The following is a 26470-nucleotide window of genomic DNA, read 5'->3' on the forward strand; positions in this document are numbered from 1 at the left end:
TTTTGAGTATGTATGGTGATATATGTGAAATTAGGTGTATATATGTATATGTTGGAGCTTGAATTGTGAGCTTTAGAACTTGGTGGAGGTTGGGTATTCAAGCTTTGATAATTTTGGGGCTAGAGGGGTGTGTTGGTTGGAGTTTCACCTTAGACAATACGCGGAAATCGGCCAAAGTTTGGTTTAGATTTTGCGTATTTAATATGTAATGTTCTGTGAAAACTTAGACTAGGTGACCATATATAGGATAAGAATGAATATATGTGTATGCTGTATGGTTTAGTGCCTTGATGATAATTGTGAATTAGGTTGAGGGTTGACTATGATTGGATATTGGGCATGAAAAATGGAGTGCTAAATGATGCTATGAGGATAATTGCCATGTTGATAATAATGAATTTGTATGGGCATTGATTTACTGATGTTTTTATTGATATAAGTGTGAAGTTCATGTACTAGAGTTGTTTAAATTGGAGTATAATTGAGTGGAGGAAGGATGGGAAGTGATATGCTATGATGTTGCTTGAGTTGGTGCTGAATTTAGGCATGATAGATTGATTTTTGAAGGTTGGCTTGATAAAAATTTGAGGTTTTAGATTTTTGTAAAAATTGGATTTTTTGACAAACTTCAGCGAGTCATAACTTGGCTTTCGAACCCCCAAATAGTTTCAAACTTGTTTTATGTAAAAATTTGGTCCGTAAAATTTACGCTGTTCGAAGAACGGATGAAAAATATTTTGAAACGAAAAAGTTGTACAAATCGGAAGTTTGAGGTTTTAAATTAAATTCTGCAGCTTTTTAACTTAGCCAAAATTTTACCCAAAATCCCACCTATGCATACGCATACCCTCTCATACGCATGTGGTAGCTACTGCCTCACGTACATACGTACGCGAAATGGGCCAATATGCACGCTCACGCGTACGCGTTACCTGGGCAAAATTGCTCTTATGCGTACGCATACATATGACATGCGTACGCATACCCCTGTTTTTCAGCAAATGGATATTTTGTGTTTTCAAGCCAGTTTAACCTCCTAAACCTCTGTTTTTTACATTGTTAGTTCTAAATTTAGATAGAAAGCTTAGTAATAAAAAGAGAGTTGGGGAATAAAGGTAACTTGAAAATGAAGTAAAGGTTAGAAGTGATGAGATTAGACTATGGAAATCAAGGTTACTTGGAAGAGAAGAAAGGTTTGGAAGGATAAGTTGGTGTTGGAAAAGTGTAGAATTTGTGATGATGTATGATTAATGAATTGAGAATGACGAATATGTATAATGATTTCGAAATCGAAATTGTTTAAGCTTGACCTGGCAAGGTTCGTGGTGGTTTACCGCTTGCCTAGTGTCGAGAAGTATGTGAGGTTCGTGGTGGTGTACCGCCGACATGTTTTTGAAAGGGACTGGTGTGGGGTTCGTGATAATTTACCGCCCACATATTTTTTTTTAAAAAGTGAATGCTTTGTGGGGTTCGTGGTGGTTTACTACCCACATGTGTGTGTTGTTTTTCCAATTGAAGATCTTGTGAGGTACACCTCGCAATGGTGGGGTTCGTGGTGGTATACCGCCCGCCAGGTGGGGTTCGTGGTGGTGTACCGCCGATCGATTTTCGAGAGGACGATATCCGGGTTAGCTGTCGGATATGTCGGGTTCTGGAAAAGTAACCAACATGTGAGCTCACGGCCAGTAGGACAGACATTCATCATATGTATTTTTGTTTGTTTGTTTGCTATGCCTTATTTGGGATTGCCTAACTGAATATATTATGATAATTGTGATAATTGCTACTTGTATTACTTGTCTCCTACCTGTGCTTGCAATTTCTTGTTTGGCTGTCTTTGCAAACTCATTGGAGATAGAGGAACAGAGGAAAGGTGGACAGGTTGAGTGTTAAGATAAAGTTTAAGTTGAGTTTTGAATTCCCTAGACACCTACCCCTTTTATGATTTCTGTTTAGTAATTTTAAGCTTTATAATCTGAGTGTCAGCGTTCTAGGATTGCCTCTAACATTCCCAGGATCTTATATATTATGTGCGTGGCACCTTAACTATGCTGAGAACCTCTAGTTCTCACCGCATACTGTGTTGTTGTTTTTAGATGCAGGTCGAGAGGCTCCTCGCTAGACGTCTGGACTTCTGAAGTGGAGTAGTCTCTGGGTTTTATTTTGATGTACAGTTTTATATATATGTACTTAACTTTCTCTCCGAATAACTTGTTTATTTTGTTCCTCTTAGAGGTTTAAGGAGAGTTGGGGTTTTAGCTATGTATTTTGGGGTTTTTGGGATGTGTATTTATGCATAAAAATATTCTCCGGCCAGCCTTCGCTTCGCATGCTGAGTTAGGAGCTTGTTATTTTGTATCTTTGATCCTCTATTCCTAATTTTGTTATCTTTCACTTGTTAACTACAGCTTTCTTGGCACACAAGTTATCTCGTTCCTGAGCGTTGTGCTTTTATTTTCGCAATTTTTGTTTTACCTATTTTTCAAGACTTCTAGTTTATTATATTCTTTTCACTATTATTATTTAAATATTTTATTTTAGAGATTGTAATACCACACCACCTCTGTTTTATGACTTAAACGTAAAGCTCTGTGTGGTGGGGTGTTACAATTTATTTAAAATATAAATATAATTTTAATACTAATAAAATTATTTAAAATATAAATATAATTCATAATTCATTGTAATAAATAATGATTTCTTTATATTATAATAAAATGCATAATATCGTAATCAACATTATCTTCATATATCTAATCCTAAAAATTAAACATGTTAAAATTCAATAAATTCACAGCTACCACTAATAAATTCACTACTTGAATACGTTTGTTTAGTAAATAAAATACAACATAATACCCAAACAAAATGTGAAAGAATTAACAATTAATTAGTCTTTAAAGCAACACTAAACAATGCGTTTACGATTTTTATTGCTTTCGCCTGATAATGTTCTTTCTATTGTTGGTGTAATAGGATCATTTTCACCATCATTAGTCTAAAATAAATTAAAAACAAAAAATGTCAACATAACAACGGCCAACATCTATAGCACTATAAAAATAATTCAAAGAAAAAAAATTTAAAAAAAAAAGCATTAACTTATTCAAGTGTCAAAAATTTGAACAATGAATTAATAAGATGTGTGAGTGAGGTTAGAGTATACGAGACTATCAATGCTAGAATAGTAGCTTAATATAATAGTTATCATTTAAGATAAAATTCAAAATAAGGATTGCAACATAAATTCAGGAAGAGGAAGCAATTTATCGAACTCCATGGTCAAAGATACTAGTAAGTTTATCATGAATTCTTCCTTCTTTAGAAAGAAAATATGTTTTTAGTGCGGTCAATGTCCCATCAAATTTAGACTCAAAACGTTTAAAATCAACTTGGGAGTAATTGATAGAAGACATTGAAGTCGAAGAAATGGCTAGCTGATTAGGACGATTGGCATTTCTAAAAGTATTAATAGGTGTTATTCCGGTATCCATGCATCGCACCTTACCAGAATGCTCTTTTCCAAACACTTTGCCAATAACATCATTTGGGATGGATCATATCCATCTTTCTCATCTTGAGTGACTAGTTTAATTTGTTCCTACAATTGAGATTTACACAACAAAAAACAACAAAGTAATATTAATGTTTGTCGGAATTTCAAGTTTCACTTTGTACTAAAATTGGCCAATAAATTCAACTTACCGCTATATTTCTTGCTTCATCGGTTACAAAACGCCACATCTTTCTTTTTAATTATGATTTTCTATGTACATTTCTTCACGGCTATTTTTTTGTTCCGTTTCTAAAAATTATATAAAAAAATATCAAATAAAGTTAAAAAGCATATGATAAATAAGAGTAAATACAAAAAATTTAAATTATGCTTCATACTATTTTATGTCTTTTTTTAGATGGGTTTTGAGCCACGATAAATTATTTGCTTATTAAAAACTTTTTTGTTTCTCCTACACATCTCTTATTAAGAAAGAAAATTGAAGATTAGAAAAGTGATTATGTATTAATATTAATGTTAAAAAATTTAGCATGTTATCATTGTAGAAGGTAGAAAATGATACCGAACAAAGAATGTCCATTAATTTCTGTTTATGCCTATCTACTCATGCATGGATTATAGAACTCCTTCTACAACTTAATTCTATGTTGCATTGTGACCACTTTTTCGTAAGGCTCATTTTGCAATATCGCTTTGTAATGCCCTCATAAATTTTGAAATAAAATTTGGGCTTTAAAAAAGAATCATACATAAATAACAAAATGTCGTTAAGAATATATGATTTTAATAGTAATTTAATACACGTAAATATTTTAAATATGTACTTTCAACAAGTTGCTAAAACACTCCTCAAATCTAGATCGAGATACTCACAAAGGTCTTGACCACTTTTAGAAATTGATTGGAAATAACTTACAATCAACTACCAATATTTTTAAATATTCAGTGAGTAAACTTTGGACTTTTTCAATAGCTTGTTGATCTTCAAAATTTACAACAATTTATTCATCTCTAGATAAATTATTAGTTTTTTTGAATTTTAGCTTTCCAATTTTAATAGTTCTGTCTATGCATTTAAATAAAAAATTTTAGACTAAATTAAAAATTAAAAAATAAATTATTTGATAAAAAAAATTCATTCTAGATAAGTAATAGTGGTTTATGTTTCCTACTTTGACATTTAGCTTACTCTTTATTTTTCTAAGAATACTTATTACTTAACAGTAAATCATATTAAATAATTCAGATTAGGTATTATAAAATTCAAAATCAAATACAATAATATTGTATAAACCAAACCTGTTACATAATGCAAAATAACATTTTTAAAAAAATAAAAAATTCAATTATAAACATCAACTCATCGGGTATTAACGGTAAAGAGTAAATATTTACAATAGTTATTATTAGAAAAATTATCTCAAAATTCATAGAACAATAATAAAAAAAAATTACACTATATTTGATTATAATATTATTATTCATTCATCTTCTTTTTACGTACTCTTTTTTAGGTTTTTTTTAACTATTCCATTGTGTATATAAAATTTTCTCATTAAATTACGGAGTGCTCTCAAATTTAATTATTATATTAAATAATAATATTAAAAAGTTAGCACAATTTATTATTTTAATTATTATTTTTAATTATTAATCTAATTTTTTAATTTAATAATTTAATAATATATTTTTAATTTATATTATTTAAATATTATGATTAATTACTTATAAAAAAATAAATTTTATTACTCTCCTAATATTTTTCTTTAACTGAAATGGTATAGTACGATGTTTCGTATTAATTGATAACAAAAAGTTATCTGTATTATACTCAAATTATTAACACATTAGTACTAATTAAACTACTATTTCTATGGTTCTGAAAATCGAACCGAATCGACTGGTTCAATCTGATTAACCGAAAATTGGTCATTTAATCGGTTTGAATAAAGTTAGAAATCGTTTAACAAAAAATCGATAAAAAAATCGGTTGAACCGGCAGTTAACCGATAAATCGACAAAACCGTCCGATTTTTTAGCGAGTTTTTGGTTTGAAAGTAGAACTTTTAAACAACGTCATTTTATTACTCCTCCTCTTTCGTCGCCGAGCTCGCCTTTTCTTTCGTCACCGAGCTCGCCTTCTCTTTCGTCGCCATTACTCGGCGCCGGCTGTTATTCACTTATTCCTCCTCGCTGCCTTCTGATTTTCTGTGCATGATTTTTTGATTTATTTGTTTGCTAGATTCATGATTTTGATTTTTTATTTTCTGAGGTTATTTGTTCATGATTTATTTGTATGCTGCTTCATGATTCTGGTTGCTGAATTTATAGTTTTCTGATGTTATTTTGGATTCATGATTTTTTATTTTTTGAGGTTATTTTTGTTTTTGTTTTTTATTTTTTGGATTACCTGTTTATGATGGAGATATTGAAACACTTAATGATGATTATGATTTTTGATGAGTTGCACCTTTGATTAGTTGAAAACTTGCTAGTAATTGTTTCTTTTGAACATAGAACATTATGGGTTTGTCATTATGTGCGTTTCTTTTATTTGATTATAAACTTTGATGTTTGAAGTTGTTTGTGAAGCTCTAATATTAAGTTATAGATAATTTATTATGTGAAATTTTAAATTTTATTAAGTTAAAAATTATTAAATTTATATATTTAAAATTATTTTTAGATTTTTTAATAATTTTTTAATATTTAATTAAACCGATTGAACTTCGATCGAACTAATAAATTATTGAACCAGTAACTTTATCGGTTCATTGATCGGTCCGGTTCTCGCAACCTTGACTACTACTTTGGAGCTTCTTCATGAGGACATTTCATGAGTAGTATCTGTGATTTAGCGTTTATTTTTTACATTAAATTTTAAATATTAAATTTTAATATTTTGACAACTTAGACCCATATTTTAAGCACTATTAAGTATTAATAATTACATTTTTTGTATTACAACAAAAAAAAGTAAATATCTATTTTCGATATATATTTATTTTTCTAATAACAATGTGACCAAGAAAAAGACACTTTCAATATAAGTGATTTACTAATTCAATCTTGAGTAATCATAATAAGTAACAAATTCAACATAATTTACAGATTTACAAAAATAAAAAATTTAACTAAGTGATTATTCAGTAAAACAACTTTAAATTCAGGGTTTAATAAATTCGGTAATAATTTTTAGCAACGAACAAATTTAAGTTGAGTGATGAATTTGTTGGACTAAAATTTAAACTACATTGATAAACAATAGTAGAAGATCACACTTTACTTTTTAAAGTAAAATTCAACCTTTAGAGGATCCAAATTTTTTTTTTTTATCAACAATGTCCTTTGTTATTTATATGATGAATTTTTTTATTTTTGATAATATTAGTCGAATAAATCGGACGGGTCGCCAGTTTTGCTGAAAACCGGCCGAATCAACTCAAATTTCGACGGATTTGATGCATGACTGGTCCAATGATTGGCTCGGTCCAGTTAGATGACTGGGCGACAGAGTTTTCGGTCGAACCGGTTACGTCGAACTGGGTTTGATAACCATGCTTTGACCCGTTACCTGGTCAACGTGCAACAACACAACTCCTCCGAAGGCACTCTCCGTCTTCATCAACAACATTCACCACCCGCTACTGCTCCCCAGTCCACCACCCTCTCATTCCAAATCCCACAATAGCTACCACCCCAAACAAAAAATAAAAGGACGAGAGGGTTTTGACTTTTGTGTAGAGGTCCAAGTTGGTGGCAGTGGAATCATAAAAAAGTTAAAAACTAATAAAAGGACAAATCAATCTTAACCAGTCCTATCACTTCCAGCATGATACTTAACCACCAGGTCATCACCCTAATGTGCTAATTAGGTATTTCCACTATGAGTTTTAAATAGAGATGACAAAGGATTTGCGTTATCCCATGTTTCATAGGGTCAAGGTCCAAGCTGTCCGTTTTATTAGGAAATCGAATTAGTGTTTACTCTTAAAGAAAGTCCTAATTAGGTAAGATAAAAGAAACCTAGGTAAGAAAGTTAAAATTCTCATAAAGAGTTGACATATTCAAAATGGGTTTAAAGTCGAGTTAATATTCAAAATGATTATGAAATTTGACTTTCCGCTCAATTTAGCTTTCCAATTTTTAATTGACACAAATTATACCTGAAAATTTAAGGTGTGATTCAAATTGATCCTTCCGTTCATTTCCATCACCAAAAAAATAACGTGGCACGATTAAATGACGTTGATTTACTAATTACGTCTAAACAACGTCGTTTTACTCCTTCCCCTCTACTTCCTCCCCCCACCCCATTATCACAACCCTCAATCATATCTTCCCAACTCCACCACCCTCAATAAAAAAAAACGGTCAAACAATCAACTCAATTGAAAAAACTTAAAAGCCAAACGTAGCAACCTCAATTCAAGGAGCTTGAAATCAGAGATATAGCAAAATCAAACAACAAATTTCTTTATCAATATAAAATTTTTTACTTTATTTATTTTCATTAAAACTCTACCAGTGTGTTTGTGGCAATGGAGCGTCAAATCAGTGCAATTAGCTTGCTGCAAGTTGAGCCATGGCCTAGTTCTTCTTTGTGTTGATGAAACTTCGTCTGGTTCGGTCGTATTTCATTGAGGAACAACTCTAAAAGTCAATGCTGCATGTCTTCAAAGAAATCTTACCGAATCTTTCAATTGTGAAAGATGAAGGGAATGAAAAATTCGATGCGAAGTGGAAAGAGAGAGGGAGCAGAATGTCCACGATTTGTGGTGGTATAGGAAGAGATCTCTCATTTTTATCATGTGCTGAAGCATCCATGAATTGATTTGAATGAGAAATATTGCTATTCATTTAGGATCGTTTCATGTATAGATGGAAGAGAACTTACCTCTGTTACTAGTTTCTTTGCATATACAGTTAAATCTATTATGACTAACTTGAACAACTTGCAAATAACAACTAATTAGTGATTGCAATGTGATAATATGAATTGACTGAATGTCTGTCACATAGATTTTTGAGGAGGCGGAGGAAGAAGAGCTGAGGAGTAAAACGACCTCATTTAGGTGCAAACAGCAAAATAACATGTCACATCATCTTTTCAGTGTGACGGAAATGGATGGACTTAAATTGAGTCATGTCTTAAAATTTTATTGTACAATTTGAATCAATTAGAGATTGGAAGACTAAACTAAACCAAGAGTCAAATTTCAGGAACCATTTTAAATATTAGCTCATTTAAAGTCCATGTTGCCCTTTAATTTTTTTTTTTTGGTGACTATTGCCCATTAAACTTTAAAATATACTTATCCTCACCTTTGAAATAATTAATGTTTGAGATAATTATTTCACTATCTATGGGTTATCACTACAGATCAAAGATTTACATTCAAGTAAAGTCTATAACAAAGAAATATACTCTCTCTTAAACACGGTTTTTGCTCTTATATACTATATTTTTTTTATAAGCCTAGCTATTTATTTTTCTTATTATTGTTTGATCAACAATTCACTTTATTGTTGGCAAGGGGAAAATCATATTTGATAATCCCCCTCTTTTTAGTCTTCGATTATGCAGTATGACTTGGCATAACATGTATACACATGCAGAGACCCATATCCCATAAATATAACGGGGACAAAGCAGACAAACCCTAACAGGATCGCACTGCACTAAAGCCAAGCTTCATTTGTCTTTCTTGTATACAAGAAATTAAATCTGGCAGGTAATTCCAACTTTCTCTTTTACCTTCCTCTTTATACATTGCAAAATGAATAATTAGAAATTACATTTTCTTTTGGATGAAGCCTGTTTTGAAATAAGTTTTCATGTTTGAATAAATAGAACAAATAGAAAGCAAATGTATAAAATTATCATCCACTGGCCTTTCGTTTTTCCTTTCCTTATGCAAAAATTACAACATATCAGAAGCATTAACAATTATAACTTATTTGGTGTAAAAATATTTAAACAGCTGTAAATATAATATTTTCCGGATTAAGTACTTGAAAATAACCCAAGTTGGAATTATACGTATATGGTACAAAAGGCCGGTACTTTCTTGCATGTGAATGTATAATTAAAAAAATGTAAGTCTTGGAAATCCTACTACATTCTATAAATCATGTATAAGGGGAAAAAATCAACAGATTTGTTTAAAACAATTCCCATGACGAAAATAGAAGCGAAATTGATTAATATCTCACACCAATTTTTAGCATTTGGGATTTAATTGCTAGTCTCGTGTCCGTTCCCACCTGCCAAATCAGTAATTATGAAGTTATTGAAGCATTTACACAAATAATATCAATACAAATAGTGTCTAGAGGAAAACGCATGTCTATACTTATTTCAATATTTTAGTATATATACAAGAAAACGCATGACATCACAAGTTAAAATGGGATCACAGATCAATTTAAATCTATAACGTACACCAAGTCAGTTCTGGCCATGATGATTTGGATAGAATCCTGATTCTATTTATAATTCCAAAGGACCTTGAACCCCAACTGATAACTTCAAAACGACAAAACTAGGAGTTCACTGAAGGACCTTCACAAAAATGAAATCAGCCAACATTACCTGCTACTGTCCAGAGTTCCCCAAAAGGCGCTCAACAGCTGCATGAACATTCCCCGACGTGGCAATAAGAGCCCTTATGTTTTCTTGCGTGTCGAAGAATCCCATCTCTTGCAGCTGCGAAAGTTGGGTAGCATACAGCTGCTCAGGTGGTTCTGAGAATACAACAGTCAATTAGAGCAGTGTAATATGATTGGAGAATTGGAGGATAACAATAACACTAACCATTTGATCTGTTTGGAACAGCTAGGCTGCCAGCTCCAAGTCCGCCAAACATGCTCGATAGCATTTCCAAACTCAAGTTGTTCATCGATCCTACCAACAAGAACAACCGATGGCAATTACTGAAAATGCTTATCAATTTTTGCATGCAATCAATTGGAAAAACCATTCCTGAAGAGTGATATTTTTCAACACCCAAACCCAATTTCATGATTTATGAAATAAGTAATAAGTAAAAAACCATTCTCCAAACAATTATTTTCTTCTCTAGTTTAACAAAAAGAAATAAGTAAAAGAAAAAACCAATTATCCCTACTTCTTCACTTATATAGCACATATGCAGAAATATAGAAGGGGAAACCCATTCACAGTATTAAATGATAAACAATTAAACAGGTCCAAAACTTGTAATTCAAATAATTATCTATTGGAAATCTGAAGATATATCAAACATTATGAATTGACAATGCATGACTACAACAACAAAATACTCCAATAAATCACATAATTCTATGGACACTGGACAGTAACCAACAATGTCATTTGTCTGCCTTACCAGGGCCTCCACCTGTTTGACCTGGTTCCCTGTAATAAATGCACAGCAGATTAGATTACTGGAGCATCAAGCCAGCAACAATAAGAAACAAAATAAAATTCAACAAATTCATCAGAATTCATAAGTTCTTATTTTATAACAAGGAAAATTCACATTCAAAGGGCATTCTATTGTGTACAATTCTTTCCCCAGAGAAAAAAAAGTTTAAGGTGAAAGGAAAATCCTCCATTATTGGCATGTTTCAGCAAAAAGTTAGCAACAATTAATGAGAGTTCCTTTTTTTTCATGGGGTAAAACAAATTTGGCATATGAGAATGGAAATGCCACGTTTTCTCCATTACTTACTGTGTTGATTGTTGCTGACCAAGCTGGGACAAGAGAGCTTGCTGGAAAGACATAAGTTGCTGCAATAGAACACACATTAATGAGAAAATTATTTTGTATATATTACTTTAGCAAACAAAATACTACAACCTCATTATCATATTAGATCGTAGTTTAAAGAACCCGGTCTTAATACCTAAAGAAAAGCATCAAATTTAACCCCAGAATGTAAGTCAATTTTTCTTGAATGCTTAGCAAGGAGGGCCATTATCCAACAATTTGAACTAAGCAGCCCATATCCCACTATGACTGGCACTCATCATTTCTTCAATACTAATTACTAAATACAAGTCTATAACCCATTACAGAATAAACTAAATGCAAACGGCTGCACCAACATTCAAAATTAACATTCTTAATAAAGGCATAAAGCACATAAGCATGACTATGTTTCAGTTTGAGATCACATAGTTATTAATGGACGTAATGACATGCAATCAACCCTGTGTTTGAGGGAGAAAACTAAGTCATATTCATCAACAAATTTGAAACAATAAATCTCTCAACCTGCAGGGTCTCTGGTGAGGAAAATAGACGAAGAAATTCTGGGTTTTGCATCACTTCTCTGAGAGAATTTAAATCAGGCATGCCACGCTGCTCAGCATTGACTCCAAGAATCTAAAGTAAAAAAGGATGTTAGATATGTTCAACATATGCACAACTCAGATGGCACATATGTAAATACCTGATTCATAGTCTGCGGATTGGAGAGGATACTTTGCATCATCTGTGAAATAGCTGGATTTTGCATTAACTGTGTGAGTAAAGCAGAATCTGGCATGCCACCCAACATACCATCAAGATCGGGCAGACCAGCCCCTCCTAAGCCAGTGGGTGGTGTCTGCTGCCGAGCATCCGCACCAGTAGTTGATCTTCTAGTGGTATTTTGGGCACCTCCAGCTGCAATATTTAAAATGAATTAGCATAATAGTACTTGTCCCAACCCCTCGAAAATGTAGCCAGTAGCTTTAGAAAAGGAAGAAATTAAGTATGAAAACTTACTCCCAGCAGATGACCAAGGATTGGGAAGTGGGTTAGTATTGGGCACGGGGGAAGTTGCATCAGAACTAGTAGTTGAGGGATTTGTCGCTTGGTTCCTAACTTGTTCATTTCCTGTATTACCAGTCATTGTAGTGGCATTTAGAAAGGGCTCTTGAACATTTTCGTACATACGCCTCAGCATGTTGAATCCCTCAGGAGAGGATTCAATGTTGCTCATTGCTCTGTCCGTATTCCTCATCATTTCGCGCATGATCTCAGGATTCCTTGTAGCTTCAAGTGTTTGGCGAAGTGTGCTGGGATCATTAAGGATGTGTGCTAGCTCAGGGTTTCGATCCATGAGCTCTTGCATCTGTGGGTTATTCATTATAAGATTCCGCACTATCTCGGGATTATTTATTAAATTCTGCATGGCAGGTGTGTTCATTATTTCCCTCACAATATTGGGATTTGACAAGAATGGTTGCTGCATCTGTTCAAGATCAGGAAAGCCCGCTCCAAATAAGCCACCAAGGCCATTGCCCCCCATCCCATTGAGTCCTAACCCAGGGAATGGTGAAGCACCTAAGCCCCCACCCTCAGTAGCACCGGCACCTCTCGTATTAGCTGTGCTGTTAGCACCAGTACTATTGGTCCCACTACCAGCACCTGAAGGCGCAAAGCCACGAACCAAATGGACAGTGTGGTCTGCCTCCAAACCTATAAATATGAATACAAATACAAAGATTAATTGTATAAAGTATTCAAAAATTATTTCCACGTTACATTCAACTCGAGGAACACAAAACATAAAACATTCCATCCGGTGCCTAACCAAACATGTGCAAATAGAATATCAACGATGTCGACATTCAACAAATTAATACTACACTATTAGTCTATTACGAATTGCAAAGAGGCTGATTCCATAATCAGAACTTCTAATTAAAGAATTTGAACCTAAAAACACAACAACCGTGGTAATAAAAAAATTAAAAAATTCAAAAAATACAGAATATAAATCTTTCTATATGATTTGAAAAGGCAGGAAATTAGAACTGTTGAGCAAAACCTATAAATCAGAATAAAGTAAATAAAATAACAGTGACAATTAAAATTAAGAACACCAACAAAAAAAAAAAAACAGAAAGATCGGGAGGAAATACCGTAGCTCTGGAGAGTTTGATCATCCTTGAGGATGCGACCTTTGTAAATCAGGCGCTGTTGGTTAGCAGGTATGTCACAACTGCGAGCCACAACCTCCTTGAAGGAGACGACGGTGGAATCTAGACCAATTGAAACGGAGAACTTTGAACCGTTCGAGCACCGAATGTTGATGTTGACTCCTCCTCCACCGCCTCCTCCCTCGGTGGTGTTGGCCTTGGAGTCCTCCACAGCGCCTTCACCTCCCATGGCGTTCCTCCGTTTGCAAGCAAGAATGGGAGGCTGCTCAGAAACGGTGACTCAAAAAGACAAATTGAATCCAATGAACGGAACAAAGAAAAGGAAAATCAAAGCGGTAACCCTAAATTAATTAATTTATCGAAGGGGAGGTGAAATCAGAAGCGTACGAATTGGGGGAGAAGGAGAAAGTGGGAGCTGGGAAATTCGAGGGATAACAGAGAAATGAAAAATTAGACGCGAAAATAATAATGACGATGACAAAATTGGGTGTGCGTTAATTATTAATTAAATCCATTAACAATGTAACGAAAAATTTGATTTGAAAACACCCCCATTATTTATTCGGATAAGCGTTTTAGGATTGGTTGGATTGTCTTAAAAAAAAAAAGTATTTATTTGTTATTTTAAAAAAAAAATTAACAGACAAAATTTATTTCATATTTAAATACATTTTTTAAAAGAATGTTTATGTATTAAAAAACATATTTTGTTTTTATTTTTTTGAAAATAAAGTATTATTAACTTTTAAAAAAATAAATAATTTATTTTTTAATAAAAACATTTTTTTAAGATGTATTTAAATCGGTTTTAAATTGAATAAGAATATTTTTTTTAAATATTTTTTCACATAAAAAATCAATTCAAACTAGTACTTAGACTTTTAGTAATTAAAAAAGCATAAATCGGGCAAAACAAATACATGAGTGGCAAACGGATCAAAATTTGCCGTACCAGTCCACGTTACCTGCAAAAAAAAGTAGGCTGAGCTAGATTGAAAATTTAAAACCGCCAAATTTAAAAAGTCTGTCTAACTCACGCCGTTTAATCTGTGGGCTTCGAAGGGTTTCGATAGGGCGGGGTGGATTTTTCTGGCGAGCCAGACTTTTTTTTTCAGGACCATTTTTTTATAAATTTCTATTATATTATTGATATACAAAAAGATGAAGATGATAATTGAAGATATTTTAAATTATATTTTAAATTATATTTTATGTTTAATTTATATAAACTTGAAAATGTTTAATTCTATGTTTTTGACAATGTTTATTTTGCTTTGGAGTTTGGACAATGTGAGTTTTATTATTTTGTTTTAAAAAACTTGGTTTATGATTATATTTATTACATATTTATAATTATAAAGATTTTAATGTTTGTGAATTTAGAAATTATAATTTTTTATACCTTTAAAAATTATAAATTTATTGAAATGGTTGTGAAATTATATATATTATTTAATATTTAATAATTTATAAAAAAATATCGGGTTTGGCCCGCCAATCCACCGTCCGCCATTTGGTGAGGCGGAGGAAAAATTCAGGACCACCTCATTAGGCTGAGCGGGGCGGATTTCTCCGTTTACGATCCCTATGCATACCTCCTCACTTTTTTATTTAGAATTTTTTGTTTTAAATATATTTTGTTGATTGGATATGCTACACAAAAAATTTATATTGTACACCAAAATTTATATATTGTGCATATATCTAAAATATTGACAACAAAAAATTTAAAAAATCACATATCTAAAATATTGACAACAACGACAATAATAAAGAATGAAGAGGAAGAAGAATAAACTTAGTTAAAAAAAGAAAAAAGAAAAAGCGTGCAATAACTTGGTTAGAAATTTTGTTTACAAAATGTTAAGTTGAATATTTAAGTAAATTACACTTAATTACATTACTTTCATTTTAAATAAATTTATTTTTTTATAATTTTACTCTTAAAGAATTTTACTTATCATGAAATATTTGTAAAATTATTAGTACATAAATTTGCGAAAAAAAATATACATATACAATAAAATATAAATTGTACCTTTTGTCTCTAATGTATTAAAATTCTTTAATATTTAATTTAGTAAAACTTTATCTCTAATTTTATTCTTCAATAATATCAGATTTTTACGGTAGCTAATTATTCAAAAAAAATTAATTTTATTTTTAATCGTATTATTTTTTCTAAGTGAATTTATTTTTTATTAAGAACAAAATTAAAAAATAAATTAAATAATTATTTGTCGTAAAAAAAATTGATGTTATTAAAGAAAATATTAAAATTTATTAAAAATTAAAATTATTGAAAAAATAATTGAATAACTATGTATCTAAAAATTTGATATTATTGAAGGATAAAATTTAAATTTATTTCTATGTATCATTTTTGTCTCCAATATTTTCGTCCTATTTAAGTCCCTAACGTTTCAAAATCGTTTCAATTTTGTCAAGCCATCAATTCTGTTAACAGATCCCTAACAGCAGGACAACATTGAGCTAATTTTAAAACGTTGGAGACTTAAATAGGACGATTTAAACTTTAGGAACAACCTTAGAACTTGTCACGAACGTTGGGAACGAAAACGATACTTTACTCTATATAATAAATCATGATTTAATAATCTAAAATTATATGTAAGTAAATTAATATTATATATTTATAAAAAATTGTTTAAAAAGACATTGAAAATTATTTTTTTTCCAAAGTTAGATAATTTTATTCATGAAACGAAAAAAAATATATAAATGTTCATATATGGGACAAGTAAAAGAAATAGGGGACTCTCAACGCTCTACTAGGGCAGCGTTTGGTTTGAGAGACATAGATACTGAGACATAGACACAGTGATACACGGTGACACATGTCTGCTATTTGGTTTGGTGAGACACAGATTTTCGAAGGACACAGGAGGACACGAATGGACACGGAGACATTAAATTTGTGTACTTCCAATTTGGTGAGACACTAAGACACAACTTGTGAGACACTAATTTTTTACTCTTTTACCCTTATTGAAATTTTAAAATTTGTCCTCTTATCTCCCCAAACCTTTCTTTTTTCTCTTCCTCTTTTAGATTCTATAACTAAATTTATCTTTCTATTTTCTTAAAACAATTGTACATTTTAATTTTTTATTTATTTAAATTTTGATTAATCTTTGATAAATTCTAAGTTTTAGTTTTTTATTTTTTCAAAAAAATTATATATTTAATATTTGAATGATAATTTACGATGATATTAGAAGAAATAAAAAATATTAAAAGAAATAAAAATTTAATGGTGATGACATGTAGTGTTTGGGATAATGGATGTACAGTAATAATAGTAAAACTTGTGGTAGAATGAAGGGTAATTCAGTCTTTTTAAAATATGTGTGTCTTGTTCTTTATTTTTACCAAACACAATATATAGACACAAATATTTTATGTCCATGTCTTTAATGTCTATGTTTTTGTGTCTATGTCTCATCATATACATCAACCAAACGGAGCCCTATAGAACAAGAGAAATAAAAGAGAGTGAAGTGCTCATCAATTCGGAATTAGGGATTTGTTGAAACTCCTTCTGCAACTTCAAAGTCGACGCCATTATCTCTTCCACACTAGTTGATACATTATCAAAGATGAACCTGCTCCTATCCTTCCATAAGGACCAGCTCAAAATCACCATCTTCATCCTTTGAGAGGAGCTATTGGGTTGGGTACGCAAGACCCTCATTCTCAAGTTCCACTCAACATATAAATCAGAGCCTTCGGCGCCCCTTCTAGTAGCTGGTAAGCCTATTTTTGACAAATTTTTTTTAATTTCTCACAATAAAAGATGCAATGATTGATTATTTCTGGAAATTTTAGGCATCTTCGGCAGGTGGGTTGAATCAATAAGATGCGATGATAAAATTTTTGCAGCATTGGAAGCTTTTCATGGAAGCTCCTCCAAAGAAAAATCTTAATTTTCGTTGGGATTTTCATCTTCCACAATTCTTGCCACAAATTTTGTTGTCTCATAATCTCTGGGCAAAATTCAATGGGAGGATGCGAGAACCCACAAGTCACACGGTACCCAATACTTACTTCGTACAAACCACTTTTATTAAGGGCCCAATAAATTTTATCTTTTTCCACCCCCAACTGTTGTTGCTAGCACACGATGACTAGTGCCCTCAGAAAAATACTTCTAATTAAAGTCTGATTCCACTGATCATTAGAAAGTATTAAGTTTTTGACCATCAATAGTGGTTAATTTTACATATTGAAAGCTTTAGATGAAGGAACAACACAAGAATGTGGAGGAGCAAGTCAAGGATCGCTGAAAATTCGGATACTGGACCCATCACCAACTCACCAAACTAGCTCCCTTTTCAACAACCTTACGCTCTTCCAATTTACTACGCCACCCCCACGAAGGTACTGTTCCAATTTCTGCATTCATTATAGAATTGTATAAAAAATATTTACCTTTGAGGAGTCTAGATAGGAGTAATTGTGGCTGAGAGACAATTTTCCAACATTGTTTTGCTACTAGCACCAAATTCTGAGCCCTTGGGTCCTTAAAACCTAGTCCACATTCCAATTTCGGTCTTGTCGTAGTATCTCAACTAACCCATGCCATTTTTCGCTCTGTACCTTTTTTACCCCACTAAAATTAGGAGAGTATATTGTGAATCTCCCTAATTAATGTGTCAGAAAGGCGGACGATAATGAATAAATTGGGATAGCCTCCCCAACAGCTTTGATTAGAACATGCTTGCTTGCAGAGGAGAGAAGTTTTCTTTTCCACCCTTGAAGTCGCTTCCTCACCTTGTCCTTGATTTCTTCGAAGGTGGCCTTTTTTTTATTTTTGGACTGTTGATGGAAGGCCCAAATATTTATCCTGTGCACCAATATGAACAATTTTCAATTTCCGAGCCAGTAGTAATCGAGCAGCGGGAGGAGTATTATTACTAAAGAATAGAGCTGGTTTATACAAATTAACTTTTTGGCCAATGAACCCCTCGTATGACTGAAGAATACTGAGAATATTTTCACAACTGTTTTCTGATGCTTTGCAAAAAAGGATTGAGTCATCTGCAAATAATAAATAATTAAAAGTAGGACATCTTCGGTTGATCTGAATACCTTCAATGAGACCATTTTACTCTACCTTATTTAGCAAAAAAGATAATCCTTCTGCACAGAAAATAAAAAGGTAGGGAGATAGAGGGTCTCCTTGACAAATACCTCTATTTGGTTTAAAAATTTCAAAAGGTTAACCTTCAAAAACAACAAAATAAGAAATTGTAGTCACCACCTCCTGTATCCAACCAATCCACCTAGATTCAAATCCCAGTTTCTCCAAAATGAACCAAAGAAAATGTCACTCAACACAATCATAGGCTTTACTCATATCCAATTTAACAGCCATTTCACTTGATAGGTCCCTCTTCTTTGTCTTTAGATGGTGCATACATTCATGAGCGACTAGGACATTATCTGAAATCAATCTATCCTTAATGAAGGCACTCTGATTAGGGCTGATAAGCGAAGTCATAAATTTTTGTAGCCGATGGACCAGTACTTTAGAAATAATCTTATACACAACTAAGGAAAGGCTGATGGACCTAACCCATGTCATATCCGTTGCATCAAGAATCTTAGGAATGAGACAGATTTGTGTATGGTTGAAGCTCTTTAGTAGTCTACCACTAACAAAGAAACTACGAACAGCCTTAAGAACATCCTCCCCTACTAAACTCCAGTAGAATTGAAAGAATTTAGCCGTAAATCCATCATTACTAGGGATGCTTTGGGGGTGAACACTAAAGACCGCCCGTTTTACCTTATCAAAACTGAACGGTCTAGTTAATTTTCTGTTCATGGTTGCTGAAACTTTGGTTTTAAAATCTTCAAATGCATGTGCCGGATTAGCTTGGTTAATCGATGTGAAGATATCCTTGAAGTATGTTTCAGCTACTTGTGCAAATTCCTCACGAGTGATAGCATACATACCATCATTCTTTTCCAATTTCTAAGTTTTATTTCTCTGGATTCTTGATTGAAATGATTGGTGAAAAAAACTTATATTTATGTCCCCTTCTTTAAGCCACTTTACACGAGATTTCTCCCTACAATAGTTTTCCTCCCTAAAGTAAACATCCTCAAGTTTATTTTCCAAGGCTTCAACCTGTTCCCCCCAGTAATACCATCCACTATGAGAATTTCAAGTTGAGATGTGAGTTCACCAATATCTTTCTTCGAATTAGATTTGTTCTGTTGTTGCCATTAAACAATATGGTGCCTACAATGCTTCAATTTTTGAGCCAAAACAAACATTGTTGAGCCATCCACCCATTCTTTCCAAGTTTCAGTGATAATTACCCGAATTTCTTCTAAATCACATTACCTCTTCTGAAATTTAAACCTCCGTTTAGATTTTTTCATGACTGAATTTGTATTAAGGAGGATAGGCGCATGATCTGAATCGTTTTCTGCAAATCGAGAGCGAGGCTGATGGAAACAATCCATCAACTTACCGCAAGTGCACGGTCAAGCCGCTCCCCGATCCGGTCCTGCACTCGTTGCCTATTAGTCCAGGTGAACTTTCTCCCAATCATACTCAAGTCCTTCAGTCCACCACCATCAATAAAATTCACAAATCCATAAATAGATGAAGCTGATTTTAACCCCCTCATTCTTTCTCATCGAGGCTCACTATAGCATTAAAATCACCCATAATTACAACTTTTTCAAAAAAATGTTGTACAAAAGAGGAAAGTTCTGTGTATTGGGTAGACTGAATCCCATCCAGACTATTTAAATGTACCCCAATCAGCCTCCAAAAATAGTTCAAAGCAGTATCAGTTACCTTGACAACTATAAAAAACTCTTTATCAGCGATAATCTCAACTATTGTGCCCTCCTTCCATGCTAAAGTCAATCCACCCGCTGTAGCTGTCGGACTAACAATCCTCTAATTCGTAAAATGACAAGATCTCAACTTATTTTTCACCAGACGAGATTGATTTTTTGTTTCACATAGAAACACAATTTCGGAGGAGTGGGATTTCATAAAAGAACTCTCATGGCGAACTAAAGGAAAGGAATAAAGAAGGGAATAAAGAGAATAATAAAGAAAAGAATTGACAAAAATCAAACATCGACATAAATCATACAAAAATTTTGTTTTGAAAAAATTTCTAACAGAACAAGTTGAAAGAGCAAGTATTCCTTAGCTAAAAAGCATGCTGAATACTCATTCCATTAAGTGCATGACATTGAAAATTATTTATTGATAAAGAATTAAAATAACATATACAATATGTTAAATTTTGGTTATATTGTTGTTACAATAATAAAAAATTTAAATATTTTATGGAATAAATAACTATTTTTGACTATCAAAGATTTAGATAATGATAAAATTAACCACAAATAAATAAAATTATTGTTATAATTATAAAAGATTAATTTTTTTATAGTAATAACCAATTGTTAAATTTAGAGTTGGTTCTATTAAAATTCTTTTAAAATTCTTAAATTACTCTTTATATTATTTTTTTCATTTCAACCATTAATCTCTTCAATAATCAAAACTAAAATCAACCTTAAACCATAGAAATCTTTCCAAAATCAAAATGAAAATCAATCCTAAATTTTAAAAATTCTTTTAAAATTAGAATCAGAATTAACTCTACAAAAACATTCCAAAATCAGAACAAAAATCGACCTTAAAGCATAAAAATTCTTTTAGATCCAAAGCCAAACTCAATTCAAAATCATAAAATCCTTCTAGAATTAGGACCAAAATCAAACCAACCTTTTTTTTAAGAATCAAATTCATGTTCTAGTGTGAAAAATGTTATTGTGGTTAATTAGGGTTACAATGAAGTTCGAAAGAAGAAAATTCGAATAGAGAAGAAAGTGAAGGGATCGATATGGATGTCTTTGGTAGACATTATTGATGAACGAAAAGATTGGCAGTAAAAAAATCTTCGAGTCAGTATTGATTCTAAACACACCAAACGTTTATGGGTTGGAATCTGAGAGTCGTGGTGGTTGGTGCAGAGGATGGAAGCATAGTTGATATTGATGCAAGAAACAATGATGGGGAGACAACAATTAAAAATGTAAACAATGGAAGAAAGATTTTTTGCTTTGAGTTTGTTGTGAGAGGAAATTGGGAGAGTGACAATGTGTAGCAAAAAAGAGAGAATAGTAGAAAATTTGGGAAAGAGAACACTAAAGATCAAAAAATAAGAGTTAGTCATTGGAAAAAGAAAAAAAATAAAAAAGAATAAATTACTATTTGATTTTTGTGGCAATAGATTGGGTAATAATTATGGAACAAGTAGAAGAATTACAACCGATATGATATAAAGAATAATTAAGAATTTTAAAAGAAATTTTATGCAGTAAACTCTAAATTTAATAATTAGATAATATTATTAAAAAATTAATCTTTTAGAATTACAATATTAATTTATTTTGTAGTTAATTTGATCAGTACTTAAATTTTTAATGGTTAAAAATAAATTATTTATTCATATTTTATTGTATCATTAGTTAACCAAGAGTTTGCATTTCATCATTTATGTAAATAGTTTTTAAAATTTTAAAATAAAATTAAGTTTAGAACAGATTGTAGTATACTTTTCAATTGGTGATAATGTTAAAGTTTTACACAATGCTTAGTATAAAATTATAAAAATATTATAATAGTATTTAATTATATTTCTATATTACAAATATATTTTTTATCCTATCATTCACATATTGAAAATCATAAACGTCTAAATAAATAATACTATGAAAAATTTTATTTTGTATGCTATTTGTTAAAAAAAAGAAAAAAAAAGTTGTAAAGAGAGGCACCTCACCAAGAGGTACTTAACCCACCTCAGGAAAGAATTGATGTTGGCTGTTATTGGTAAATTAGATCCACTTGCTTCCCCTGCCCGTGTCAGCCACACATGTCATTAGGGGTGCACAGACCTGGTCCGGCCCGAAGGTCTGGTCCGGTCCCGAATATTTTAGGAACTAATTTGGAGTGATTTCATCGGATTTAGAGTTGGGTACGGGTCTCAAAAATAGAGCCGGTCATTATTTCGGGTCGGGTCCGAGCCATGTTTCGGGTCATCCAAAGTCGGCCCGGTGGCCCGATCATCATACACAATTAATATTTTTTGTTATTAGTGATGGATCATGACTATTCTTACGTGGAATTTAAGTATTGTAAACCTTAATATTTTGTGTTATTAGTCATTATAAGACTATAAGTTAATGTTTTATGTTTAGAATGCATAAGATTGTGTTATTTGTATTGATTTAAATATTTGGTATTATTAGACAATATTAGTATTGATTGTGGTTATGCTTTAATATTGATTGTGGTTATGCTTTAATTTTGAAGAATGGTTAGTTCTTGTTATATTTTTCTAAGTGAATTTTACTATGTTAACTAATGGTTGGAGCCTTGGAAATTTTGATATTTTTACATGCTAGTTTACAAGAAGGTATCAACGTAATGTAATGTTAACGGCCCGGTTTTCATCCGGTATAATTGTGGCCCGAAAGTGTATTAGTTTCATCGGGTCTAGGGCCGGGTTCGGGTCTAATAAATAGACCCGGTGTATATTTCGGACCGGATCTAGGTCACATCAAACCCGACTTTACCCGGCCCATGTGCACCCCTACATGTCATGCGAACGTAAAAGGGATTAACACCGAATTCGGTCAATTGCTAGCAGGATTTAGGATTTTTTAAAAATAAAATTTTATTTATAAATAATTTGGATATAGTTTATATTTTTATATCCTATTATTTATCTCGTTTATTGTGTAAACAAATTAATTAAAAATATATCATGTTTACATTATTATTTATCGTGTAAACGAGATAAGCCACAAATTTTTTAAACACATATCACGTGTAAAACATGACGTGATAAATAAAAGTTGACATATTCTACATATCTCGTTTATCTTATAGGATAAACGAGATATGAATATTTATAAATATAAAAATATAATTTTTATAAGTATAAAAATATAATTTTTTAAAATAATAAAAATATTAATAATTAGATTTGAACCAATTTAAGAAATAAAAATTAATATATTTTGTTTTTATTTAGATCGAATGGAATATTAACAAATATTTTAGTTGGATATAACAACAATAACGAAACCTTGTCCCACTAGATGAGGTCGGCTACACGAATCAAATGACACCATTGAGCTCTATCATGTATTATGTCTATAGAGAGACCGTTTATATGTAGATTTCGTTTGACCATCTCATGGTGGTATTCCTAGGTCTTCCTCTGTCTTTCACCTCTTATCCATCTTCTATCTCATCCACCCACCTGGGTGCTCTGTCGATCTTCTTCTCACATATCCAAATCACATAAGACGCGATGCTACCATCTTTTTCACAATAGGTGCTACTCCAACTCTCTCTTTTATATCTTCGTTTCTTATTCTATCCAATCGCGTATGACCACTCATCCATCTCAACATCTTCATCTCTGCCACACTTAACTTATATCCGTGCTTCCTTTGGCCGTCCAACACTCTATACAATAAAGCATAGTCGATCTAATAGCAATGCGATAGAATTTACCTTTAAGTTTTAAAGGTAATTTTTTGTCACATATAAAACAAGACGCACTCCGTCATTTTGACCAATCTGCTTGGATCCTATGATTTACTTCACCTTTATATTAGGGATTTCCCTTCGGCGATCGAACTTACATTCCATATATTTCGTCTTGCTACGACTTATGCGCAAACTATACATTTCTAGAGCTTCTCTCCATAAATCCAACTTCTTATTTAAGTCTTCCATCGATTCTCCCATAAGGATGATATCATCGGCAAAAAGCATGCACCATGGCACAGGCTTTTGGATATGCTCTGTGAGTACTTCTAAACCTAATGTGAAAAGGTATGAACTTAAGGATGATTCCTGATATAATTCTATACTAATAGAAAATTTCTCTGTTACACTACATTGAGTCTTCACACTAGTTGTAGTCCATCATAGATGTTTTTGATTGCACGAATATATGCGATCCTTACTCTCTTCCTTTCCAAAACCTTCCATAAGACCTCCATTGACACCTTATCATACGCTTTTTTCAAATTAATAAATATCATACGTAGATCCCTTTTATTATTTCGATACCTTTCCATCGTCCTTCTTAACAGGTATGTAACTTCAGTGGTGGATCAGCTTGGCATAAAATTAAATTGGTTCTCTATTACTTATGTCTCTTGTCTTGACCTCCGTTCTATCACTCTTTCCCATAACTTCATGGTATGGCTTATGAGTTTGATCCCTCTATAGTTTTTACAACTCTATATATTCCCCTTATTCTTGTAGATAGGTACCAAGGTACTCTTTCTCCACTCATATATCATCTTTTTTTACCTTAAAATCTCGTTAAAAAACTTGGTTAACCAACTGATGTCTTTCTTTCCAAGGTCCTTCCAAACTTCAATCGGAATATTATCGGGTCTTACTGTCATGCCATTTTTCATTTGCTTTAAAGCATCTTTTACCTCGAAGTTTCGAATCCTTTAATAATAGTCAAAGTTTTAATCTTCTTCCCTCGTGCATAACTGACTAAAACTTAGAAAAGTTTTTTGTCCTTCACTAAATAATTCGTAAAAGTAATTTTTTCATCTTTCGTTAATCTTCTCATCTTGAGCCAAAGCATCTCCGTCTTTATCCTTTATACACTTAACCTGATCTAAGTCTCTCATTCTTCTTTTACGGCTCTTTGTGATTCTATATATACCTTTTTTTCTTTCCTTCGTGTCTAAAGACTAGTAGAGACCCTGATATGCTCTTGTTTTTCCTTCATTTACAACCACTTTTGTATCTTTCTTCCCAATTATTTGCATTGTGGCACAAAAACCACCCTTTAAAGCACTTCCCTTTTTTTCCTTTATCTTTTCTTGTACACTCACATTCCATCACGAGGACTCTTTATCCCTTAGTCCTATCCTTCTAAATTCACCAAAACTTTCTTTTGCTATTCTTCTAATAACTTCTGTCATCTCCCTTCACATCTCCTCCGTGCTTCCATCTCCTTTCCACTTTGTCTCTTCTCGTACTCGTATTAATAAGCTTCTTGTTACTTACATTTTATCCACCTCCACCTTGTTTTTGAATTCTTCCTATGATATCTTTTCCTCAATTTTTTCTCAATGCAAAAATTCATGACCAACATCCTATGTTGTATTGTTAAACTCTCTCTCATAATAATTTTACAATTAATACAAAATTTTCGGTCGACTCTCCTCAATAAGAAGAAGTTGATTTGAGAGCTTGTCATGCCACTTTTACAGGTTATATGATATCCGTCTCTCTTTTTAAAATATGTATTTGCAATGAGAAGGTCAAAGATTGAGGAAAAGTCCAAAATAGTTTTACCATTGGTATTGACCACCCTAAAACCATGGCCTCCATAAATACTTTCATATCTAGTTATTTCTATTTCAATACGACCATTTAAATCTCATCCTAAGAAAATATTATCTCTCAAAGGTATGTCTTGGACTAAACTCTCTAAATCCTTCAAAACCCTTATCTTGTGTTGTTTGTTCAAATTCACTTGCGATGCATAGGTGCTAATCACATGAAAAGTACCTCTTTCTATTACAACTTTAATAGAGATGATCCGATCACCCACCCTCTTGACATCCACTACGTCTTTCTTCTATTGCTTATTCACAATGAGACAATAACATGTATGTGTATAGAGAATAATAGTAAGAGAAAGAATAGTGTTTGATACAATAAGAAAATATAATAAAAATAGAAATTAAGAATTAAAAAAAATAAAATTAAAGATAATTTAAACATTTAAATATAAATTAAAAGAAAAATAAAATATTTTTTATCAATTGAAATTATGCACGAAGATAAAGAGTACTTTGAATATAAATTTTTATCTCTACTTTAAATAAATAAATTCAATAACGTTTATAAATAGTTCATTTGTAAATAAGAAAAGTATAGAGAAATAACTCTCTTACAAGCCAACATAAGCTAACTC

At 32.1% G+C, this 26470-nt stretch overlaps 1 protein-coding gene across 1 annotated transcript; it reads right to left on the reverse strand.

Moving 5' to 3' along the window:
* Positions 1–9492: 9492 nt before the first annotated feature.
* Positions 9493–14021, reverse strand: LOC112747657 (ubiquitin domain-containing protein DSK2b-like). Its single transcript, XM_025795808.3, has 9 exons — positions 13416–14021; positions 12274–12969; positions 11957–12171; positions 11779–11889; positions 11233–11291; positions 10888–10916; positions 10335–10424; positions 10113–10264; positions 9493–9784 (listed from the first exon to the last, which is right to left on the reverse strand). The coding sequence occupies exons 1-8, from the start codon at positions 13660–13662 to the stop codon at positions 10116–10118; spliced, it is 1596 nt and encodes a 531-aa protein (XP_025651593.1). The 5' UTR covers positions 13663–14021; the 3' UTR covers positions 9493–9784; positions 10113–10115.
* Positions 14022–26470: the final 12449 nt, after the last annotated feature.

Source organism: Arachis hypogaea, chromosome 15, assembly GCF_003086295.3.
Source record: "Arachis hypogaea cultivar Tifrunner chromosome 15, arahy.Tifrunner.gnm2.J5K5, whole genome shotgun sequence".
Taxonomy (NCBI): Eukaryota; Viridiplantae; Streptophyta; class Magnoliopsida; order Fabales; family Fabaceae; genus Arachis; species Arachis hypogaea.